General features: G+C 48.5%; 1 protein-coding gene across 2 annotated transcripts in view; it reads left to right on the forward strand.

Moving 5' to 3' along the window:
* DLGAP2 (DLG associated protein 2) overlaps positions 1–18,630 on the forward strand; it is a 719,605-nt gene that overhangs the window by 691,533 nt on the left and 9,442 nt on the right. Inside the window, exons 11-14 of one of the 2 annotated variants that reach the window (XM_060001227.1) lie at positions 478–519; positions 6,440–6,525; positions 8,156–8,571; positions 17,591–17,682. In XM_060001227.1, the coding sequence (XP_059857210.1) occupies positions 478–519; positions 6,440–6,525; positions 8,156–8,571; positions 17,591–17,682 (636 nt within the window). The remainder of the gene's footprint in view (positions 1–477; positions 520–6,439; positions 6,526–8,155; positions 8,572–17,590; positions 17,683–18,630) is intronic. The other variant, XM_060001228.1, reaches the window with a different exon arrangement.

Raw genomic sequence — 18,630 nt, forward strand, 5'->3', positions numbered from 1 at the left:
GGTTAGCTCTGGTTCACTGTGTTCTGAGCACTGAGGGCCAAGCCACCTCCGCTCAGGCCGCAGAGGCCGCCCCTACGCCAGCTCCCACCACCGCGTCCACTCGGGCGCAGGGGCGGGGAAGGCGCCTAGCTAGGAAGAGCACCACCCAGCTCCTGCCCCAACCCGGGGACGGCCCAGGACAGGCCTCGCGCGGACCACGTTTCCCAGGATTTCTGCCGTGACTCCCTGCAAGAGGTGGTGTCGGCCAGCCAGGCAGGTTCCCCGTGGCGTCCTCGGCGAGCACGGGCGCCTCCACCAGCCCGAGTCCAGCCGAGGGCTTCCCTGGCGCCGGGGAGGAGGGCCTGCGAGCTCAGCTTGTGTGAGAGGGGAGCCGTGTCCTGGGCGTCGGGGGCCGGGGGCTGCAGACTGGGGAGACTGCCCGCTGCTCTGGGTCCTCTGAACCCGGTCTCCACACTGTGGCTTCGTTGTTTTGTTTAGGACTCTGAATTCCCAGAGCACCAGCCATACCCAAGGTCAGATGTAAGTACCGAAATAACTCCAAAGCCAAGTACGCATGAATTTTCTTTTTCTCCCTTTTTGGATTATCCATACAACTGCTCATGTCACCTCTCTCTGTCCTGATTCTATATGCCAGGCTCTATGCTAGGTGCTCCCAGATTACTGCAGGGAACCCTTGCATCCCCTGATGACACAGAATCAGCCCCACTCTGATGAGGACGAAACTGGGGCTCAAACGGGCAGGCGACTCGCTGCAGACGAGGCCTGGCCACGCGGGGGGTACTGGTACGGGGGCAGCTGGCGTTCACTCGGGGGTCGCTCTGCCATTAGACTCACGTCTCCAGACGAGACTTGTGAGGCCCCCAAGCTCAGGAGGCCGAGGTCACCTTCCTGGGCGCGTGTGCCCCCCGGTCTGCCCACCCGCCCCCTCCCACAGGGGCACGGCCCACCCAGCCACAAACAAGGCTGGAGGGTCGACTTCCAAACACGAGGAGTTGCTGACTTACCCGAAAATAGCGGGAATTTCCAGGTAATTCAGATAATTTCAGGGAATTCCAGACACCCATAAAGCGAGTTTATCCGGCCACCACTTCCTGCCTGCAAGTCACCCCAGGAGCCACCCCCCCACGCCCCATTCTGCTTCCGGCCGCAGTGCCTCTCCCCAGAGGGTCCCCCGCTCTGCCCAGGCCACCCTCCCTACCAGCCTCACCGGACCCGCCCCCAGCTGCGCATCGCGTGCCGGCCGGGCGCACCTGCCGCCTCTTGGTACCCAGCGCCTAGCACAGCGCCTGGCACATAGCGAGCTCTCGGTCAGTGTCGGTGGGCGAGTGTGGGCGAGCGTGCGAATGCAGGGGTTCCGCTTTCCTCCTGGTGGCATGTCACAGCACGATGTGAGCTTGTCACCTCGCGGTGGCCAAGGGAAGTGAGCTGGAAGCCAAAGAAGATGTCGTCCAAGAAACTCGAGTGTCAGGATAATTGGGAGACAGATGGGTGTGGGGCGCCAGCTCGAGGGCACAGGGGGGAAGAGGGATGAAGTGAAGACCGAGCCGATGGGAGGACCACCCCTAGATGCCTAGAAAGCTCTAGAAGAATGCTCGAGGGCGTCAGGGTGGGCAGGGCACAAAGTAGAGGTGACGCTGAGGGCGAAGAACGGGGCTGGCTTGGGGCCACGTGTGGATCTGCTGAGTCTGCGTCCCAGCCCCGCCCCGGGCTGCCCTCATCCTCACGGTAGCCCCACGGGCCAGCTGGAGCCACATCCCCGTCAGGGACGGGGAGCCCGAGGCTGGGGGTGAGTGACTTGCCTACAGGTCGACAGCCACAGGGGGAGGATGGGACCCCAGCCTGCAGTCTCCTGCCGCACACGGAAGGGGAAGAAATGAGGGTCCTGCGGTGACACCCCCCCGGGAGCCTGCTGTGGTTCTCACCCCATGACCCCTCGTGGAGGGCGGCAACGCCCCCAGCCCCATCACGCTGTCCTCAGCTTGCAGGGCAGGGTAGCTGGTGTTCTGCGAGCCCGTCCAGCACTGGGGGGACGGGTTCCCGCCTGGCCTGCCAGAACCAGGACCTGACGGGTTCCCAGAACCACAGCTTTTGGGGAAACTTAGAAAGTGCAGAGTCTTTTCATTGTACAGACACTGTCCTTCCCACCGAGCAGAGTGTGCCCTCCTGCCTGCACCTTCCCTGGAGCCCGGGCCCAGGATGAGCACTGATGTGTGGGGTCCTCAGGGGCTCAGCTCAGGGCTCCTCCCGTGACATCCTGCCCCAGGCCCTGCAGGTGTGCGCTACACCTGGGTCCCTCCTGGTGACATATCCCAGCCAGCACACCTGTCTTCTCACTTGGAGCCCACACCTGGCCCTACTTCACTTTTCTTCACGATGGTGGTGACATTTAGCTATTTTCTTTGTGCTCACTTTTGTTTTTATCTGTGGTTTGTCTGTTATTGCAGTTTCTACTTGTATGTGTGTGTGTGTGTGTGTGTGTGCGCATGTGAAACTCTGTAGAACATGTTTACTCTTCCCATACCCTGTGATGTGGTTTAATGTCAGGGATCATTCAATCCCGTCTGCCTCAGTCACCCCATCTCTAAAATGGGAGCGATTCCCACTCTGCGGTGTCACCAGCTGGTTACTGGGTTTAAACATCCTCTCTGTGGTGATGCTGATTTACCCTGACCCAGGACGCCCTCGGAGTCCCAGCCTTTTCATGTTTCCAGCAAGCCTTCCCTCCCCACCCCACCTTCCTAACTGCTTCTGCTGGGGCTGCGAGCATCTCACAGAGCAGGGCTGGCAAATCATATTTAACTGTTGGACTTGTAATAAGTCCCTGAGGGAACTGCGGGGACTTTGTATGGGAAGCAATGTACCCGCTTTGCTATGTGTGAAGTTTCGAAGGCAGAGCCTAAAATGAGCTCAGTTTAGAGCAAAAACTTGAGATTGGAGCTCCAGCAAATATCCTGGTAACGGCTTGCTCCTCTCTGGTGCTTCCAACCACGGGCAATCAGACTTCACCTCCCGAAAACACGGGCCACGCACACACATGCACAGTCCCACGTGTGCGCTCACGTGTGCACATGTGTGCTGCACACATGCACGTGCACACGTCCGTACAGGCATATACACGCACACACGTGTGCACTCACACACACACCGGCCACACCAAACTCCTTGTTCCCTAACTGGTCTGTGCGGGACCGCCCTTCCCACTGCTCCTCCTGGCCCGAGGCTCGGCATCCGTCCCTCCACTGAGGCCCGGGGAGAGTGAGGCGGGGGCTTCCGGATCCCGGCGCCCACCACTCACTGCAGCGATGGGCTGGTCCTTTCCCCTTTCATCAGTGAGCACCTCCAGTACAGCGTTTGCTTCACAGAGAGTTCGCTTAAAATACAGGGATTTTGCTGATTTCATCTTTCTTCTCAATGCCTGGAACACCGTGGATCTTGTAAAAAAAAAAATGAACGTACGCGTATATTTCTCCAAACCTTTACAATCCTTTTACCCTCCTAGGCAGAATTTTCTCTCGGGAAAAGATCCCTTTGATTTCCTTTCCACCGTGCAAAACAGTAATTCCTTTTCTTTGTCCCAAATTTACTTCTTTTCCCTGTCTACATAAAGCTGTCCCAGGATTTCTGAAATGATAAATACTTAGCTCATCCTGACCTTGTACCACTGAATCATATCCCCCTTCACCTTTACCTTCTGAAGAGCTGTATCTTCATGTTTTTCTTACAAAGGCTTCATATGACAAACACTGTAAAATCTAAAAGTCATTCAATATAAACTCCTTGAATTTAGTACCTTATTGTTAATATAGCTGATGATCCTAAAAGCGGGCGTGAGAGGGCAGAGCGTTAGATGTGCTGTGGAGAAACTGAGCTGAATCTGGCTCCACCCAAAGAGTCTTACGTCGATCAGACCAAGTGCCCAGCGCTTCCCTCGCTTCTGAGAGTAGGAAGAAAAGACTCCACTGAATTTAAGAGATTTACCCAAGTACCACACGGCCGGCAAGTGGCGGGATTTGACTGCCTCCAAAGCTGCTTTTCCTCATTCACTGTAAAAATAAGAGAATTATAAGAGAAAACGTACACACTAGAGAAAGGAAGAAAAAAGCATTTTGTGATACCTTGGTCGTATTTTTTCGTCACTTTATGGCATGTTTATGTATCTGTGAAGATGTGTATGTTGTACGTGTGCACACACGTCTTGTGATCTGACCGCTCACGCCACCTGCTAGTCTACATTCCTTAGTGGACATTGTATCGTAAGCATCTTTCACGGTGTCATCCTTAAACCATCATTTTCATAGCTGCACAGCTCTTCTGTGTCATGAGAAATGAAAACTTACCATATGTTACTATTATCCTACTTTCCTAGCCTCCTATTTTTCCCACGTGTCACCTTATAATTTGTTAGAATTCGAGGTAACTTCTTTAGACCAGAATCCCAAGACTGGAAAAAGTAAGGCAAATACTTGGAACATTTTTATGATGAAAAGCTAATGCTCTTTCCATTACAAATACCTCTCTAAAACTATACGAATGAAGCAATTTCACCCATATTATGTATCTATCAAATTCGACAATACCTACCCACATTGTAAAATGGGATACCTTTGCCTCAGCCACCACGTGGGCTGGGAGTATAGTCACCAAAGTACATGCACGTGCAGACATGTATTCATAGCGGCGTCATTGACAATGTCAGAAAACTAGTAATAACCAAATTATCCCTCCATTGAAGACTGATTAAATAAATCAGGTTATAGCCATAGAGTGCAATAGCACTTAAAGCACAAGGCAGGTCCTTTTGCACTGACATGGGGTAACATTTTTAATATATTAACTTTTATTGCAATCTTTTTGTGTAGAACAATAACAGTCTCCCCACCCAGCAAGGTAACATTTATGTGAGCCGTGACCCACTTGAAACTCAAAAGACGTGGTGATTAATAGCAAGGTTAGGAATTTTATTCAAGCGCGTTTCCCCCTGCAGTCAACCTATTTCCTGTTCCAGCCGCCAAAATATGCAACACAAATGAGAGATGACTTCTGTGCATGTTTTCAGAATTACACCAATAAACAGTGGGCAGCCCCCGGCTGCTGTCCCCAGCTCCGCAGCCCACCGGGAGCTGCAGGGTCTCCATGTGGCCACGCTGATTCTGGCCACAGCGGATCCGTGCAGAGCATGGCTCTGCCCCCGACAAGCTGTGCACCCCTGGGCAAGTTACTCACCTTCTCTGATTCCTCAGTGTTCGATGTGGCTGGAAACGACACAGGGTATCATGTGCACCAGGTGTAGTAACACTTGTCTGCTCTTAGCATGGTACCCGGTGCGGGGTCAGCGGAAAACAAATGCCGGCTCGCTCTTAGTACCACTTCTACTCACCACAAAATGAGTCAGTCCCCAGTGACAAAGGCTTAGCCGAGGGGCATCCCAAGTTACAGGCACGATTGTTAAGTACATCTTTTTTCTCATAACTCACAGGAGAGCGTCCTGATTATTCGTTTAATGGTTTGTATCTTACCTTTGCAGTGATCATTAATATTTTTAAGAAAAGATGTGTTTGACAGTTTAGTTATGACATTTGTGGATTGGGGTCAAAAGTCCTTTTGAGACAATAGGCAATATTCTTTGTGAAAAGGAAAAGGGACAGTGTAGTAGCTGGGATAATATTTGACTAAACTAACCTTTGGTTTTGCAGACTTTTCATACTGAGAGTTTGCGGGGCAGGTGGGGGGTTGTTTGTTTACTTGTTTGTTTGTTTAGAAAACCTGCGCTACTAGAATTCTCTCATGAGTTAACTTTATACCAGTGACGATCATAAATGCTTCTTTGGGTTTGGGGAGACTTTTTGGCAAGCGCAACCACCATAAGGATTGTGTGTAGAATGTACAATTTCTGTTCTGTTCTGACATCGCCCTGCTCTGGGCACATCATTAGCAAAAAGAGAGACAGCTCTGTGTAGGCGCAGATGGAGAGGTTGCCCCGGTGCTCCTGGTAAATGCTTAAACTCCTTCCGTGTGTTCTTGTATGTGGATGCAGCCGTCAGCGCAGTCCTATTAAATCGCGTGTGTGTTTTGTTAGCTCTCTCTGGTTCATGCTGTACCTGTAGGGTGTGATAAGAGCTTTCAAGTCCTCTCAAAACGCGATCTAACAAAGCCTATTTTTTTGCCCGGAGCGAAACAAAGCCATTTCATTTGCATACATTTAAAAGACTGAGATGCCCTGTTGAGTTCAAGTGGTGACACAGAATTTGACGGAACGCAGTAGCGACGTACACCACGATGAGTGCATTTCCCTCTCTGTCATTTTCCTGGGTCAAGTGCATCTCTGCATTAATTAAACAGATACATAATTAATTACCACAAATGAATACACACACACAAATAGTCCCTGACCCAGGTCCCTTGTCTTGGTTCTAAAATAAGGTGTTCTGTGTTGAATTAGGTGGAAACAGCTACCGACTCTGACACGGAGAGCCGTGGCCTGCGGGAGTACCAGTCTGTTGGCGTGCAGGTGGAGAACGAGAAACGGTAACCAGCCCCCCAGATACCCGCCATCTCCCAAGCGGGGCTCTTGGTTTGTAACCTGACTTCAAGTGTCTAGACCACACTGACCATCAATAATGCAGGCCATTTGACCATCAATAATTCAGGCCAGGAAACAGGGTCATATCTTTATACTTTTCAACGTATATCATTGTAAGTGTGAATTAACATCCTCCTATGCCTTGTTTCTGCAAGCGGCAGGGGACCCGCTTCTTCTAAAGTAATTTACCACCTACGAAAGCAGGGGGGCTGGCAGCTCTGAATGTTACAGTCCTTTATCCAAAGGGAAAAAACAGGCTGAGGGTGAAACAAACACAGGTTTTCTCACCTTATCATGTTAAAAGTAAAAGGAAAGACAGAGAGAGAGGGAGGGAGATTGAAAGATGTTTAAGACCTTAGCTGTGCTGGGATTGTGACACTTCAAAGGAACCCCTCAAACTGTCAAACACAGAGAAGTCCATTACAGGAGTGTTGTTTTTGTAACAAAAACAGGATGACTATTTTATTTTATATTTAAAATAGCATATCTTGTAAATTTCATAAGCACAAATTTTGATGAGCGCATTACATCGTGAAGCCCCAGTGATTCGCTCACGGTGGAGGGCTTTAGGACCAACCCGCAAAGATTTTGATTGCCAAGGAATTCAGAACACAAACTGATGGCTTCCCCAGGACACCAAGCTCTCAGAACCCGCACGTCGTCGTCTGTACCTGGGGACCTGGGCTGGCTGTCTCCATCCCCCGCGGTGGCTTGTTCTCAGCTCCTTTGCCTCCAGGGCAGGAGATGGTGGCAGGTCCATTAACCAGCTGTACTCACAGCTGTGTGCCATCTGGGGGGCCAGTTGCTGCGGAGCCAAAACATGTAGCATGGGCAAAGTTTGGATGTGCAGACACACATGCACGCGCGCACGCGCGCACACACACACACACACACACACACAGTTCTCACCAGCAAAATCTGCACTCCTATTATGTTCACTTCTGCCAGTCATTTCAGTAACTGGCTGTGTGGAATGACTGACGTTTAAATACATACAATGAAAATGTTTTTTAAACACCTGCTGAGGTCAGAATTTGGATTCATTGTTTTGCATAAAAGACAACATCGGGATGATATTACATTATTCAGATAGGAGAAGAAACTCATGTCCTAAGCTGTGATAGGAATAGCCACCAAAACTCAGTAGGACACAGATGTAATTACTTAAAAGAATTGTAGACATAAAAGAAGCAGCAGGGATTCGTTTTACGTGTATGCCACAAACAGAAGAGAGTAAACTTGTAGCGTCTTTCTGAAAGGCAAGTGACCACTCCAAGGTAGTGGTTTCACGGGATACATCAAGCCTCCTTGTGTCGTGCAATAAACTTAAGTCTTAAGTGGGCATTATTTAGACACTGAAACTTAGGTAGAAGCTAGAGGTTCATTGTTTGCAAAGCCGAATGGTGGTCTGCCATAGGTGAAGCACCAGAGTGCTTGTAATAGAGATGAAAACACTCTTCTTCCCCGCGAGGTGCCGGCTTGTGGCCCAGGCGCACTCCTGATGAGTGCATCTAGGTTTTGCTACACAAGGCCACCTCGCAAAGGCCCCACTTGTCCCCCTTGCCTCCCTTGCAGGTGCGGACGCTTTAAGCGTTCCAACAGCGTGACGGCCGCAGTGCAGGCGGACCTGGAGCTGGAGGGCTTCCCAGGACATGTCGCCACGGAGGACAAGGGCCTACAGTTCGGGTCCTCCTTCCAGAGGCACTCGGAGCCCAGCACCCCGACCCAGTACGGGGCGGTGCGGACCGTCCGGACCCAGGGGCTCTTCAGCTACCGAGAGGACTATCGGACCCCCGTGGACACTGCCGACCTGCCCCCTCCCGACCCCTGGCTGGAGCCGTCCATGGACGCGGTGGATGGCGGCCGCGTGTCTCCGTGCCACAGGGACGGCGCTTGGTTTCTGAAGCTGCTGCACAGCGAGACGAAGAGGATGGAAGGCTGGTGCAAAGAGATGGAGAGGGAAGCGGAGGAGAACGACCTCGCGGAGGAAAGTAAGGGCCCAGGTCTCCTCTGAGGCTTGTAGACGCTCGTGATGTTGCCGTAACACAAACGGTAGAATTCCCAGGCAGGGTCCCTGGGTCCCTGAGTACATTTAAGTGAGTGGGCTTCCTGCTGCCTCCCACCGATTCTCAGACACAGTAACCGAGCAGAAAAGCAATCGCTGAAGTATTCAAGGGCATCCTTTTGTTTTGTTTTGTTTGTTGGATAACAGGATGGCTTGTGCTCACAGGGAGGTAGTTTATCTCATGTTCCACGTGCCGGTTCTCTTGAATTCTGGCAATGACTTGATATGGAGCAGTTCAGCTGTTTTCTAGAATCATGACTGTCCCGTGTTTATAAGAAATTGCATTGGCTTTATGCCAAAGAAACGTTGGCTACGGTAGACGATTAACCAGCCAGCTGGTGGTGGCGGCTCCCGGTTCCCCATCCCCGGGCGGGTGGGGATCTAAGTTCCCCGACCTCGTGTGGGCAGCGCAGATCCGCTCCCAACCCTTTACGCCAGGTGGGTCTCCGGCTCTTGCGCAGAAAGGCACCAGCCTCCCCTTTCCCTGAAGAAACTTATTGTCAGGGTTGTCCGGAAGCAGCATCCTTTATGAATTGCTGTGTTGATTTCGAAACAGATACCTCCTGACTTTTGTTTATAGACCAAGAATACCACAAGAATGATTGCAACATACATACAACTAACACATTTTGTCTTTACCGAATACAGTTTCACAGAGGCGTTTCTGAATGTCTTACCTCGACAAAGCGTGCTCTTTTTAATTTTTTCTTTTTCCATGAAGTCCTTTGTACAATTGCTAGATCACTATAAATCCTGAAGTTCAAAAGGACACCTGACGTCCTTGGAAATGTCGCCCTGACGTTGCATGTCCAGAAATCTGCTGTAGGAGAATATGTCAATAATCCTGGCAGTGGAGGCATAAGGATGAAAGTTTCAGGACGGTAACTTATAGACACAGTGGCCCTGGCCGCTGAGGAGTCCAAGAAAATGGTTGGTGTTTTGATCCTGAGTTGTTAACGTCTACACTGTTAACTTAGGAAGAAAGGGGAAGAGCGCCATGCCTTCAGGTCCCCAGTTCTCTTCTCCCACATCCCTCTGTCAGTCATCACACCCCACACCTCCTTCGCCGGAGTGGGTACTAGACGCTGAGGGTTTTGGAGGAAGTATAGCCTGTGCCCCGGCCATGCGGCATCGCTGCACGTAGCTGCCGAAGTCACCCCGCCCCCATGCGTTTGTCCACACGTGTCACCTGTCGAGGGCACAGCCGACGGTGACCGCGCTCAATCCGATGTTTAAAAATCCCTCGTTTCCCGCAGCCTTTCTTCACCTGTCAGTATGTGCTTTAACGGGGCGACACCGTTTGAATTGTATCAGGGATTTATCCTCTTTACCCAGAGTTGACCCGGGATTTGAAGGAGACCGTCAGCTCCCGCTCTGTGCACACCCCCGCGTTCAGCCCGGGCTTGGTGAGCGGTCCTCGGGGCTTGTGAGACGTGAGCCTGAGGTTGATGAGTCGGGATGTGTTTCCTACACCCTGTGGTTCCTCCATGAAATGCCTTTGAAGGGGAGGAGATGGGGGGACAGTTCAGCAAGAGGCAACCCTTGTCAGGGCTTACCCCACAGTATGTCGGTAGCATTTTATTCTAGAACCATGTGGATTTACACCAGTTAGGACACATCCACAAGATTCTGGTCTCCCTCTGTGCGTGGAAGAGATGGAGGCCTTGAGTCCTTGCTGTGTTTGTGAGACAACACAGAGCAAAACCTGCCGTGTCATGATTTTCCATATTTAGTGTGTACCGTTAATTCAGTTATGATTTGATCAAGGATTATAGTTTTTTTTAAAGATATGTTTTTTAAAAGAAATCTCTAAGCCGTCATGTACTGAACACAGTGCCAAGGGCTACGCTAACTGCATCACTTACATCTTCAAGGGCTCAGCATATCATGATACCTAGAAAATACTGTCACCTTTATGGACGTAAAGAAACTGAGGTTCAGAGAGGTTAAAATCTTGCCTCACATTCCACAGAGTAGAGCAGTGGAATCCAGGCTCGAAGTCAGAGCTGTCTTTTGTCAAAAGCTGTGCTTTCCCACCACGCTGCCCGACATTCTTCAGTCCAGATGTTCCATTCCTGGGAACTTGTCCTTTGTATCCTGACACTGTCTTCTTCTGCTCTTTTAGAAAATGTGGAGCCCCTATCCCTGGCCGCTTACTTCATTCTGATTCTCTGAATCTGTGACACCCATTTGTGGTCCAGAGAGAATCCCTGAGCCTTAAAATACATACTTGGGTTGTGCCTCAGCCCTTGGAAGTTAAGAGGTGAAATTAAAAGGCTTCAGCGCTGAAGCATTGTCCTAAGTTATGATTTTCTTGCCACTGGGGCGTTCAAGAAAATTCTGGGAGTAATGCCATAAGTGTACTGTGTCTAAAATACGATTTGATGATCTGCAGTGACCCACATCAACAGTAACAGTCCATCATTTAGGATGTTCAGTTGCCTTATTACTGGACATCTGGAGAACACACTTTTCCTTCAACAAGGCAGAGAGGAAAGGGAGTTTCTGCTGTCCCTCAATTGTATTTCCATACACAAGTTTTTTTCTATCTTTTTGGGACCTTCTTCTGGACTCTCTGCATCTTGTAAACACCCAGCAGATATTTGCTGAACCCATACTATGAGTCGTTCGATAGACTGCAGGTGGATACGAAAAGGAGTGTATAGCACGGAAGCTGCAGTGACCTAAGAAGGGGTGAAGTAAGACCAGGCAGAGCTGCTCATAGCGAGTGAGAAATATAAAGTGTAGCAAGAGCAGTGCAGATCCAGTGCTTTTAAAAGACTCTCTCAGGAGCCTGAGAGATGCTGCCGGCAGGGAAAGTCCGAGAAGGCTTCCTGGTGACGGTGGCATCTGAGCTGGACCTTGCGGGGAGGTGGGTTTGGTCAAGCAGGTGGCGGGGGGGATGGTGATGAGAGAGCAGGATCAGGGGCACAAGCAGAGGCAGAGAACTGGCTGGGAGACCCTCCAGGAAGACCTTCCCTTAGACGTGGACTCTGCACCTGACCGAGGGGAAGGCTGAGCCACTACCTCTCGAGTCCCTGGGCTCTGTCGTCCTCCACTGCCTTGGGGACATGCTGCTCAAAGGTGGGGACGGCTCTGCGTTTTCCCAGAGCTCTTACCGCCCGGGCCCCGCTGTCATTTGACATCTTAGGCTCCTGGAAGCCTCGCACTTGGTACATCGATTATCCACCAGCAGTGCGTGGCAGAAGCCCTGTGCAGCTGAGAGTCAGAGAGAGGAAGAAGGCGGGAAGAGGTGCGGCCTTCACACCCGGGGTGGGTCGCAGCCCTGCTCACGCCTTCTTAAAGCGTAGCATCGAAACCCCGCGCATCCTGCAGTCACCCTCGGCCAGGCTGGGGAAGACCCCGTTCCTCAGGCACCAGCTCAATAATCGTGACTCTGCGTGGGTTTTCCTACCACCGTTTAATAACTACGTGCGACTGCATTTCTATGAGGCTCGGAGGCAAAGAACAGAGAACAGATCTGCTGGGTCCTTTTTATGATTTTCTTAATTTCTTCTCTTATTTGCCTGGCTTTATTTTTTTTGGACAAGGATGACAGAACAGTTGTTTTGAACCTGAACTGTATGCTTTGCCCATTAAGCTAGCACCGTACCAGTCACATTTAGCTGTTTCCCTAGTAATGTTTAAAGGTCAGATCGCCTTCAAGTCCAGTCCTCATTTTAAGAACAGATACAGGGTTATTGGTTATGGCCCTTTCAAAAAGCGAAGCTTAAATTACATGGCTGTTGAACCAAAACCCTGAGCTTGGAATATTGAAATTTCCATTACATGAGATAACTTTTCTCCCAAGCTGTAATTTTATAATCACAGCTCACTGAATCGATTGAACGAATGTAGATTCATTCAGCCTCTGTGGTTAATAAAAACGTCGTGAGCCCAGTTAAATACTGGTTTAAGTTAAGTCATGTTAAAGCAGGCTTCCTATTGTTAATACATAAATATTTATATATTTATAATATATTTATATTATATAAATATATATTTATAATATATATTCACATATATTTATAATATATTTATATTATATATATAGATATAATAAATATATTTTTATATATTTATTTTTATTTATATATACAAATATATATTTATAATATATTTATATTATATAAATGTATAAATATATATATTTATATTATATAAATATATATATTTATAATATATTTATATTATATATATTTATATATTCTGGAGGGATTGTAAACCATCACTAGACTAGTGTTTTGGGATTTTTGTGTTAATTATGTTAAACCAAACGGGTAAGTGGCATAAAAACAATAGGATGTTTTCTGAAATAAAAGAAATGGTTCCAGAACCACAAAGATCTTACTCAGCAGGTCTGTAGCAATATGAATGGTATAAGGAACTCAACAATGGGGTCTCTCGAGAGGTGTTGGGACGTTCTCTCGCCCCCAAAACAGCTCTGCCCCAAAGCTAATAATCTGAACATCACCAAGTCTGATGCATGGACCCACAGACTCACAGAGCTGGGGGCTTTGATGATTTCCTTCCTCATCTAAGGGACCCCGGCTTCACTAGTCACGTTAACGTGACTAGTCTGGGTTCGGTGTCCAGCATGGGTCCCCCAGTCCTCCCGTGCGGAGGGGCGATGCTCCCTGGATGGCGGCGGTGGCAGGGGGCGTGGCTCCGTCGCTGTGCCCAGGGAAGAGCAGACAACAAGTAGAGTGACCCTGAGGACTCGTGGGCCACGTGGCAATGCAGGGGACGAGGAGGACATGGGCCACAGAGAAACTGCCCCTGGGTCTGCAGTTTGCCCAGGAGTCCCCATCAGCAAAGACGGCACACTGAAGACCAGAGCTAAGGGCAGCACAGCTGCTACTGCCTCTGAGATCTGACTAGTCCTCCAGGGAACGTACAGCCACTGCTTCCAGACCCCTGCCAGGACACACAAGCCTGGTGTGTCCCGGCTCTTGCTAAGGATGTGGTGAGTGCCCGACGGAGATGTCCCCACACAGCCAGCCACCCAGTGGCCGCAGGCAGACTGGAGCATAAAAAGAAACGTGTGCTCAAGAAACGCAAAACGAAACGAAAATGATAAAGCCAGAGGTCCGGAAGCGAGGGGGTTTGTGGAAGCAGCCGTGTCCCCCAGCCTGCTCTATGAAATGAGTCAGGCGGGAATCCCAAGAGATCCCAGAGTAATACGTCTTCAAATGATTGTTTCAAACAGTCTGCCGATTTTAGAAAAACCCACCTCGAATTTTGAAAGAAAAGAATAGTGTAAATGTTGTCCTGGCATTTCACAGCAAATTTAGATAGAATGGAAAATTGTGGAACACGCGTGAAAGATAAATTAAAGGAGCAAAGTCAGTTCATCCAATTTCTTTGTACATCAAAGGCCAGGGTTGTCTCAGGTTCGTTGTAGGTTTGCATTCTGATGAGCATACGTCCTAATCTGTAGCTCTTGAAAGAAAGTGTCTAAACTGTGACGAAATTAGGGAAGGATGGTGGAAAAGAATAAATTGGATTTTCGCCTCAAATTCCTTGCAATTATGGGAAGCTATTTACATTATAGGTATCAGATAGAATCATCCCCATTCACTGAGCAGCAAATTCTCCTGCCATTTGCCATCAGGTCATTAGCTACACTCTCACAGCCATTATCTCTCTCTAGCAATAATCAATTTACACCCTTTATAAGTCTCCACTGCGTTAACTCAACACCCACATATCACCCACCTGTCCATGTTGTGCTAAAGACGATAAACGGAAGTACTTTACATTAACACTTCCGTGGAAGTACGTTTAAAGAAGAAGATGAAGATTGGGGATTAAAACCTCAAAATGGGTAAAACTGATTGACTTTTTAAATGACTTTTTAAATTAGGATTGACATATATACACTAATATGTATAAAATGGATAGCTAATAAGAACCTGCTGTATAAAAAAATTAATTAAAAAAAAAAGAAACTGAGGCTTTAGAGAAATTAACAATAAATAAATAAATACCATTTCAGGAAGCATAGAGTCAGTGAAAAGAAGTGCACTTATCCATGAGTCACTTCTGTATATTCCTGCAGTGACAGCTTGATTAAAACAAGTCTCCTGAAAGGTTTTCATCAGTCATGCAAGTTATAGGGGTTTACAAGTGAAAATTCAACTTTTCAAAAACAAAGCTAACTCTTCCACTCAGCAGCAGTGGGACCAGAGCTGCAGAAACATATTCAGTTTGGGGAATCAAACTGGGAACAAAGTAGGAAGCATTTTCGGCCCTTCCAGGAGGTGCTCCAACCCCACTGCCCTCGTGCAAGGCTGCAGGCAAAGCAGACAGAGGAGGTGGGCGGGATGGGGGGGTCTGGGGGCGTAAGCCTTTCTCGCAGTGGATTGGTAGGAGACACGAGGGCCCAGGTGTCAAGATGCTGACAAGACAATATATTTTTTTTAAGCCTGAAAGGATGCCAGAGTGTTATCCAGCTAACTCACTTGTATTAAAAGTTACAGTTTTAATTCTTCTTCATATTTTAGGAGCAAGCTAGAACTGGATGATATTAGGGAACTATTCATTTCTTAGGAGCGGTCATGGCGCTGTGGTCGTACAGGGTGACGGCAGATGGGGCTCTGGCCACAGCTTATCCAAGTGGGTCAGGAAAATAAACCCGCCCCGAGATTGGTGCTTCTAAGGGATGGGGTGGAGTTGCTTGTGATACTTTCTTTCAAGTTTTCTGCGTGTGAAATTTGCCATAATAAAACTTTGGAGAGCAACAATCTGGACAAGTAAGAAAACACAGGCAAACTAAGAAGTGTTGCAGTCCATTAACTTCCCCAGGAGAGCATCGTGTTACGAACACGTCGTCTGTGGGGCCACATCCTCACCCTGTAAAAATGAAGGCTGTGCTGTCCCTTCTGTTGTGTGGCTGATTTCTGTTACATTAGGATGTGTCCTCAGCACCCCTCACAGCAATGGGTCTATTTCTGGGACATCAGTTCCAACATGTGACACTTGGTTACGTGGGATCGAGGCCCTTCCCAACGGTGTCTGCGACTCCGTTCCCTTCGAGGGAGGCCGAGGAACAGGGTCTCAGCAGCTGTGTGGCCAGGCTCAGGGATCAGTCTTTGATGCCACTTTCTAACGCACGTTAGACGTCTCAAGTCATTTTATTGAAGGCTGCCTGTCAAAATTACTCATGTTTGGGAAATTGGGGAGAAAGGGAACGAAATTGAGTTTACTTCTCTGGACTCAGGCCCCACCTCTGTGGAAATGCCAGGTCTCAGGCGCCACCCCAGACCCCCTGAGTCAGAATCTGCCTGGAACCAGACCCCCAGGTGACTCACGTGCTGATAGGGTTGGCTTCTGTGGGCTCTTCTCCAGATAAAACCGCAAGGACGTAAGCATTCTGTCCAGAGTAAGTACTTAACTAGCCTGTTAGTGGTGACGGCTGTGTCTCTGCTTCACGACGGACGAGCCTCCAGGCTAAAACCCCCTTTTTCCTGAAGGCTTGCCCGCAGGGCACTGGAGACAAGCTTGCGCTGCTCTCCTGAAAGCCTGAGGGAATGGCCAGCCTAGCAAACTGGCCCGACTTTGAGTTTCAGGGGTTCCGTGTGGCTGTGTTATCTGTGTTCTGCACAGAGTCTCGAGGGGGACCCAGAAGAGAAGATGCTTCTGGCCATCAGAGGAGGATGCTGTGTAAGCTCAGTGAAATAGCTGGGAACTGTTGCTTACAGACGAAACATCAGAGATAAGTGGGCCTGGGTATAGTCGCCAGAAATGTTCTCCTACAGATTGCTACGTGCTTTTGAGGATCGTGGGAGCTGGGATCCACCAAAGCTATTATTTCCAAAATAATGACGACGTTTACACAGGCTGAGGAAGGATTGGGGCAGAAAGATGGGAAGTATGGAGGCCCCTGGAGGTAGCAGGTGTGGGGTTTTCCCACAAATTTCATGCCCAGTGAAAACCCCAGAGCTGTCACAGCTCTCGGGTAATTGGTTAAATCCTTTCCACTGACAAAACTATATTATTTACATTTTTAAGTGCTACTTGATTAAAGTCTTACAACTTAGAAATCGTTTCTGGATTAAACTGACACTTCCAACCCCCTGAAAGCTGAGCTGGCCCACAGGGTGCCCCGAAGCGGGATGTTCTCACTAGCACCGAACGTGGCGCTTCCACGGGTCAGCGGATGGTGATGTGAGGAGGTCGGGGGAACTGGTCACCCTGCTGACCCCAGAAGGGCTTGGTGGTGTTAGCAGTACCTTTCTAAGCTAAATTTCCCCCAACACTGAAGTATCCTAGTAGCTGGCATTTGATCGTCTTTTTTTTTTTTTTTAACATCTTTATTGGAGTATAATTGCTTTACAATGGTGTGTTAGTTTCTGCTTTATAACAAAGTGAATCACTTATACATATACATATGTCCCCATATCTCCTCCCTCTTGCGTCTCCCTCCCTCCCACCCTCCCTATCCCACCCCTCTACGTGGTCACAAAGCACCGAGCTGATCTCCCTGTGCTATGCGGCTGCTTCCCACTAGCTATCGATTTTACGTTTGGTAGTGTATATATGTCCATGCCTCTCTCTCACTTCATCCCAGCTTACCCTTCCCCCTCCCCATGTCCTCAAGTCCATTCTCTAGTAGGTCTGTGTCTTTATTCCCGTCTTGCCCCTAGGTTCTTCATGACCTTTTTTTTTTTTTCTTAGATTCCATATGTATGTGTTACCACACGGTATTTGTCTTTCTCTTTCTGACTTGCTTCTCTCCGTAGGACAGGTCGTCTTTGAATTTCCTTCCTGCTCAGGAATGGAGCAGACGGAAAGACAGTTCAGCCCGTGGCCATAATTAACTGAACAGTTTCACCTCCAGTAACAGAGATGATAGAATAATAGCTTTTGCTCTTTGGGTCATACCCCCTTTGTGTAATGCTTTTGCTTTTGTTTTTTAATTGACCTTGTTTTTTTTTTAACAGTTCTCGGGAAAATCAGGAGCGCTGTTGGCAGTGCCCAGCTTCTGATGTCGCAGAAATTCCAACAGTTTTACTGGCTTTGCCAACAGAACATGGTAAGTGGATCCTCAGGTAACCTCGGCCCCTTGTAACCAAGCTGAACGTCCGTTCTTTCTGTGCTCACCGCGTTCCCGCCTGTTAAAAGATCCCTGCACCTGTGCAGCCTGGTGAATGAGTAGGGGGACACTCCCAGCTTTGGGGGGGATTTAAAAGTGCAGCCAAAGCAGAGAGGCCATGGGGGTATGGGCAGGGGAGGGGCAGGGGTGGGAAGGAGTCAGGTGTTTCCCCAGCCGTGAGGGGTGTCCTCTGCCACCTGACTGTCCCCCAGGGGACCCCAGGATGGAGGGGAAGCGTAAATCACTGTCACGGTGGGTGTCACAGTGAGGACAGTGCTAGGAGGTGGCTTGAATAGAAACACGTAAACAACCACAGTGCAAGAGATTAGGAAGAGATTTTAGAAATAATTTGCGCTTTATATGTTTACAGTCAGGAGTGAACAGAAATACCATGGACTAAATTAGGTAATACGGTTGGCATTAAACTTGGTTCTGATCTTCCTGAAAAGATCAAGGGGACACTCTTACCTATGTGTATGCTTATATGTATACTATACTATGTTTAAATAAATATAAATATATATTGTTACACACACATTATCTGACTAAAGAAAATATTCACTTGATATTATCTGGAGAAATAACTAAATAGTAATCACATTACTTTACAGGTTCTTTTATTTATAATCCATACACTGACTTCTTTCAGACCAAACATTTTCATTGAAACACAAGTAGGTCTCTGCAGGGTCTCCCATAGCAATGGTTCAAGGTGATTTGATTTCGTTTTGTTTGGCTTTTAAATGTACAAGGAGGCGTGTGGATTTACAGAACGTTCTTCCACATCAAAGGCAGCAGAGCCCGTCAGAGTTGCCAATTTATCCCTTTTAATCAGGATCATTAAAAAGTATGTTTTCTCTAATATTTTCCAATTAATCCCATTCAAGT

The sequence above is a fragment of the Delphinus delphis genome, chromosome 21 (assembly GCF_949987515.2).
Source record: "Delphinus delphis chromosome 21, mDelDel1.2, whole genome shotgun sequence".
NCBI classification, from domain to species: Eukaryota; Metazoa; Chordata; class Mammalia; order Artiodactyla; family Delphinidae; genus Delphinus; species Delphinus delphis.